General features: G+C 43.9%; 1 protein-coding gene across 1 annotated transcript in view; it reads left to right on the top strand.

Annotated features, from left to right (window-relative positions):
* Positions 1 to 6,794, top strand: part of Znf592 (zinc finger protein 592) — a 37,097-nt gene that overhangs the window by 19,905 nt on the left and 10,398 nt on the right. The window contains exon 3 of the mRNA XM_005381492.2: positions 4,112 to 4,290. Within this exon, the coding sequence (XP_005381549.1) occupies positions 4,112 to 4,290 (179 nt within the window). The remainder of the gene's footprint in view (positions 1 to 4,111; positions 4,291 to 6,794) is intronic.

Below are 6,794 nucleotides of genomic sequence, written 5' to 3'. Positions count from 1 at the left end.
CTTGAGTGCTTGCATGGAGGTTCTAGCAGGAAGTGCAGCTGACTTGCAGGCTCTTGACTGAGGGGCCGGCCTTCCTCTATTGGGGGTGGTCGTCTCTTTGACCCGAAGCCAGCTTCGGGAGGGACACACGTGAAGCAGTTATGCAGAAGGGGACATCTGTCCAGCCAGCCAGGGCAGCCAAGTCAACCCAGGTGATCCATGCAGTGGGGTGACAGATGTTGCAGCCTGATCATCCTTACGACCCTCGTTAGCCATTTCTGTTTGCTGTTGACCAGTGCTAGTACATTCACATCGTTGTGCAACTAGTCTCCAGAACTCATCTTGGAAAACTGAAACCCTGGACCCACTAGACAGCTGCACCCCATTTTACCCGCTCCCGCAGCCCCTGCCCATCATCATTCTGATTTATTTCAGTAAACTTGACTATTCCAGGTGCCTCATGTGGTGGACTCCTGCAATATTTGTCATTCTGTCCCTGGCTTACCTCGCTTGGCATGTCCTCAAGGTCATCCGTGTGTGTAGCCTGTGTCAGGATCCCTGCTTTTGAAAGGCTGAACACTGTTCTGTGTAGGCATGTGTGTATGAGCCACATTTCGTTTATCCATTAATCTGTTGAGAGGTGCTTGGGTTTCTTCCATGTTTTTGCTAGTCTGAATAATGCTAATAGGAAATTGGGCATAACAGTATCTTTTTTGGGACTTCGCTTTTGGATCTTTTCATTATGTGCCCAGAAGTTGGTTTTGGATCAGATGGTAATTCTGTGTTTAATTTTTGAGGCACCACCGTATTATTTTTAGCAACTGCACCATTTCACACTCCCACCTACAGCGTACAAGGTACCAGTTTCTCCATATTTCACAGTACTTACTTTCTTGTGTGATACTGTCCTAAGGGCCATGTTGGAACCTCCTGGATATTTATTTATATATATTTTTTGCAGAACTGGGGATTGAACCCAGCGCCTTTGCACTGAACTACATTCCCAGCCTGATTGATTGATTGATTGATTGATGGGTTGATTGGGTCTTGCCAAGTGCTGAGTTTCCCAGGTGGGGCTAAAACTCACAATCCTCCTGCCTCAGCCTTCCAGAGTGCTGGGATTACAGACATGCTCTATCATGCCAGGCTGTATGATTTTTTAAAATAATATAAAATCTTCGTTTTATTGCAAAGTTAAAAGTGCAACAAGGTACACTCAGGGAAGTCTCACTTTCATCCTGACCTCACTCTGCTCCCTTCTTCCTCATAGGTATGAAGCTGTAAAAACATTTTTGTTAAGGCAGGGTCTCACTATGTAATTTAGGTTGGCCTTGAACTATGTAGCCCAAGCTGACCTTGAATTTGTGGTGATCTTCTTGCATCAGCCTTGCAAGTGCTGGCATTACAGGTGTGTGCCACCATGCTTGGCTCTTTGCAGTTTTTATGTATTCCTGTTACCTTTGGTTTTTGGTGTGTGTGTTCTGTGTTATTTTTCTGTTCTCTTACACGAAGTTAGTACACTGTGTATGCTGTTCTGCATCTGAAATCCATACTTCAGAAAAACTTCTAAAGCTTTATATTATGGAATGTCCCAAACATATATAAAAGTAGAAAGGAGTGAGGGGGCACATGTCTGTAGTCTCAGCATTGAGGCAAGAGGATTACCACTTCCAAGCTAGCCTAAACTAGGTGTGATGGCTCACACCTGTAATTTCAGCACTCAGGAGGCTGAGGCAGGAGGATCACTATGCATTTGAGGCCAGCCTGGGCTACACAGTAAGTTCAAAGTCAACCTGAACTGTATAGGGAGACCCTTTCTCAAAACAAACAAATAAATGAACAAAAAAACCCAACAACAGCAACAAAAACACCAGCCTGGACTGTGGTAAGACCCTGTCTTTAAAAAAAAACAGGTGGAAGCTGGGCGTGGTGGCACACGCCTGTAATCCCAGAACTTGGGAGGCTGAGGCTGGAGGATCTTTGCAAGTTCGAGATCAACCTGGGCTACAAAGTGAGCTCAAGGTCAGCCTGAACTGCATAGAAAGACCCTGTCTCAAAAAGACAAACAAAACAAAATAAGACAAAACAAAAAAAACAGGTGAAAAGAATGTTTTAATGAACCCTCCATAAGTAATTGTCAACTTGTGGCTCCATTTGCTTTATATATTTTCTTACCCATTGCTCTTCCCCAATGGGTAGATAATTTTTAAACAGATTGAAGCATCATCATATCTGTAAATAGTTTACTATGTACTTTAGTATGTAGTATGTAGTTTTATGTTACTTGTAACAAATACCTGAGGCAATCACCTTATAAAGAAAGCAAGCTCCTTTTGGTTTATGGTTTTGGAGGGTTCAGTGCATGTGTAGTTGGCCTGGTTTCCTTGGGCAGTTGGCCTGGTTGACATGGGCTTGTGCCCCATGTTGTGAGCAGGTAGTGAGCAAGAGGAAGCAGGTCGTGAACAAGAGAAAGAGGCTAGGATCCACCAAACCCTGACCCAAAGGTCTTCTGTGTTGCACGCCTCCCCATAATGCCACAGGCTGGGGATAAAACCTTTAATACACAGGCCTTTGGTGGACACTCTGGGTCCTTCAGACCTCAACGAGCTCTTAGTTTATACCAAGCTCTAGTTTGTAGCTTTTATTTATTTTATTTTATTTTTTTGTCTTTTTGAGACAGGGTCTCGCTATGCAGTTCAGGCCAGCCTTGAGCTGACTTTGTAACCCAGGCTGGTCTTGAGCTCACAACGATCCCCCTGCCTCAGCCTCCCGAGTTCTAGGATTACAGGCATGTGCCACCATGCCCGGCTCCCTCCCCCGACCCCTGGTACTGGGAATCGAACTCATGACCTTGCGCTTGCCAGGCAGGTGCTGTGCTGCTGAGCTAAATCCCCAGCCCCTCTAGTTTGTAGCTTTATGGTGAGCTCTGAAAGGTAAAGTTCTTTTTTTTCTTCAAAAACATAAAGATGACATTATATCTAAAAATTAAGGTTTTTTGAGACAGGGTCTTTACTACGTAGTTCAGGCAGGCCTTGAATTCACTATGTAGCCCAGACTGGCCTTGAATATGTGGCAATCTTCCTGCCTCAGCCTTGCCAGTGCTAGGATTATAGGCATGCACCACCATGCCAGGCCACATATAAAATTAATAATAATTTCTTATTAAATCTTAATTTAAGTATAAAATATCCTAATATCATAAGTTAGTATTTACATGTCTCTAAATGTCATCTTTTTTTTTTTTTTTTTTTTTTTTGGTCTTTTTTTTGAGACAGGGTCTTGCTCTGCAGTTCAGGCTGGCCTTGAACTCACTTTGTATCCTATGCTGGTCTCGAACTCACAACGATCTTCCTGCCTTAGCCACTGAAGTGCTGGGATTACAGGCATGTGCCACCATGCCTGGCTAATTGTCTTCTTTTTACAATCACCTGTTTGACTCAAGATTCAGTCAAAGGCTGTGCATTCCAGCTGGTTGAAAATATCTCTTAAACTTTTTTTCCTTTTTGGTACTGGGGCTGGAACCCCAGGCCTTGTGCATGCTAGGCAAGTGCTCTACACTGAACTACATCCAGGGTTATGTCTGTTTTAGTCTGTTAGTTTCCATTCTCTCTCTGTCTCTCTTTTCTGTCACAATTTGTTAAAAACCCTGGGTTGTTTGTCCAGGAGAGTCTGTCATTCTGCACAGTTTAGTTAAAGCAGAGAATCTTTTCTGTCTTCCCTGAGAGTTTGTCCCCTGAGCACCTGCTCTGACCCGGGGTCAGTGGCCTTCTCGGGCAGTCGTGCAGGCGTCTCCCTTTCACTAAGCAGGCAGCGCAGCACAGGGTGCTCCCGACACCTTCGGGCCCACCTGGGTTCTTCACGTCACAGGGCAGCTGCAGCTACAGTCCCGGAGGCACAGAGAGGACAGGCAGGCTTCTCAGACTCGTGAGGTGGCACGCACTGCTTGCTTGAGCATCAGCGTGGACACCTGGAACCAGGTCTGGGTGTTGCCAGTGTCCTGGGTGAGTGAAAACGAGAGCGGTTAGGGGAAGAGGCTCTTGGACCCATGTCCTGGGAGAGCCAGGCTGCTGAGTCTGGGAAAGCTGCAGGGCTGTGTCACCTCATGACCTGCTTTCTTGGTGTTTTTTCCTAGACGTGCCAGGTGTGCCAGATGCTGCTGCCCAACCAGTGCAGCTTCTGTGCACACCAGCGGATTCACGCGCACAAGTCCCCCTACTGCTGCCCGGAGTGTGGCGTCCTCTGTCGCTCTGCCTACTTCCAGACCCATGTCAAGGAGAACTGCCTGCACTATGCCCGCAAGGTGGGCTACAGGTGGGTGCTGCCTGGCTCCCTGTCCTGGTGTTGCCCGATGCCTGCTCCTTTCCCTAGCCTGGAACTTGAGACAGTCGTTTGGTCTTAGAGGTCTAGTGCTGCAAGAATGTTGGTTGCTGTGTAGACAGACATTATTATATTGTAGAGGATAGGCAGCAAGAGGGCAGAAAATGAGCAGTATAAAAAAAAGAAATACTAAAAAAAAAACTTTGAAGGTGGGCGTGGTGGTGCAACCTGTAATCCCAGCTACTCAGGGGGCTGAGGCAGGAGAATTTCAAGTTCAAGCCCAGGCTGGACACCCTGTCTCAAAAATTTTAAAAAGGGCTAAGAGTGTAGCTCAGTGGTAGAGTGCTCCTAGGTTTGATCCTCACTACCACATACACACACAAAAAAACATTGGAAGAGGAGGTTTTGGGGTGCTTATTAATTTGTCTTTTGTTTTGAGATGGAGACCTCACTGCGCTGCTCAGCCCGGCCTGGAATTCCTGGGCCCAAGTGAGCCTCCAGCCTCAGCCTTCCCAGGAGCTGGGACTACAAGTGTGTGCCAAGGGGCCCAGCTTTTCTTCTTCTTCTTTTTTTTTTTTGGTACCAGGAATTGAACTCAGGACTTTGCACTTGCCAGGCAGGTGCTGTGCTGCTGAGTTATCTCCCTGGCCCTCTACTTGGTTTAAAAAAGTATATAAATTTAATTTGCTCACAAAGTTACTGTGTTTGCCATACTAAATTTAAAGTACTGTTTTGATAATAAATTTACTAATTGCAATATTTTGAAATGTTCTAGTTTTCATTAACAAAAGTTATCCAGCCCTTTTGTAGGACTCAAGACTCCAGGGGCTCTCCTGTCTTCATCCTGTTAGTTTTTGTCAGGTTGTGGGAAACAATACCTGAGAATGGAACGAATGATCAGCCTTAGGGTGAAACCAAGAAAATGCATACTGAGTCTCCTCTGTGTCAAGGTTTTTTTTCACTATACTGGGATTGAACCCAGGGTTTTCATGGTAAGCTACATCCCCAGCACCTCCTGCTCTTTTTTTTTTTTTTTTTAAATTTTGAGACAGGATCTTGCTAAGCTACTGTCACCTAGGTTGAATTTGAACTTGGAATTCTCCTGCCTCGGCCTCCCACAAGGCTGGGGATTATAGGCATGTTTCACCACACTTTTTTTTTTGTTTGTTTGGTTTTGGTACTGGGGATCAAACTCAGGACCTTGCACTTGCCAGGCAGGCGCTTATGCCACTGAGCTGTATGCCCAGCTTTGTTTCTTTTTTATGCTTTTTAGTTTTTTGTTTTGTTTTTTATGCCACCATACTTGAGTCAAACATTTATAAGCAAGAAGTCATGTTCAGGAAAAAAATCAAATTGATAAAGCTTACTCTGAAAGTCATAGATCTGCAACTTTTACTTTGACCCAATCAGGTCTCCTAAAGGAGCTTTTACTTTATCACTTTGACTTTATTATTATTATTATTACTTATTTATTTATTTATTTATTTTATTTTTGAGATAGGGTCTCGCTATGCAGTCAGGGTGGCCTTGAGCTCACTGTAGTCCAGGCTGGTCTTAAACTCCTAACAGTCCTCCTGCCTCAACCTCCTGAGTGCTGGGATTACGCCACCATACCCAGCTTGATTTTTAAAAACTAATTTTGACTAAATTTAGTCACATTTTCTTCTCTTTGGAATTTCAAAAAATTTGACTTAGTTCATTTGTCATTTATGTGTGTATTTACTGTCTTTAGCACTTCTCAGAATATAAAGATGATTTTTTTTTTTATATAGTCACATAGTTCTCTAGTCACCACAAATAATTTTAGAGCATTTTCACCATCCAAAAAGAAACACCGTACCCACCAATCTCCTTATCCCTTCAACCCCGGGCAACCACTAATTTACTTTCTGTCTCATAGATTTACCTCTTCTGTACATTTTCATATAAATGCTGTCATATAATATGTGACCCTAGCATTGTATTTTTCAGATGCAGACGTGTTGTAACATCTGTCAGTCTTTTATTCCTTTTTATGGCTGAATGCTGTTCCATTGTATGGGTAGACCACGTGTACTGATTCACCAGTTAATAGTATTTGGACTAGTTCCACTCCTCCCTCTTATGAATAATGCTGTGAATGAACGTCCGTGCGTGAGTCATTGTGCGGACCTGTGTTTTTCTTTTGAGGATCTGTCCAGGAGTAGAACCCTTAGTTCAAATCATAACTTTTATGTTTAACTTGTTGAGAATCTGTCAGCCTGTTTTTCTCTGTGGTTGCTTTCCCACAAGCGCTGCGTGAAGGGTTCAAGCGCTGTACCCTGCCGTCATTTGCTCTTGTCCACCTTTTTGATTGTAACTGACCTGTGGGCATGAAGTGGTAGCTTACTTATTTGCATTTTTCCTGATGTTAATGGCATTGAGCATGAGTGTCTGTTCATGTGCTTATTGGCCATTTGTGTCTTTGAGAAATGTCTATTCAGATTTTTTGCCCATTTTACTTTATTTTATTTTTTGTC

This window comes from Chinchilla lanigera, unplaced genomic scaffold (assembly GCF_000276665.1).
Source record: "Chinchilla lanigera isolate Chin_1 unplaced genomic scaffold, ChiLan1.0 scaffold00015, whole genome shotgun sequence".
Classification (NCBI taxonomy): Eukaryota; Metazoa; Chordata; class Mammalia; order Rodentia; family Chinchillidae; genus Chinchilla; species Chinchilla lanigera.
The sequence above is the reverse complement of the archived record's forward strand: the minus strand, read 5'-3'. Positions and strand labels throughout refer to the sequence as shown.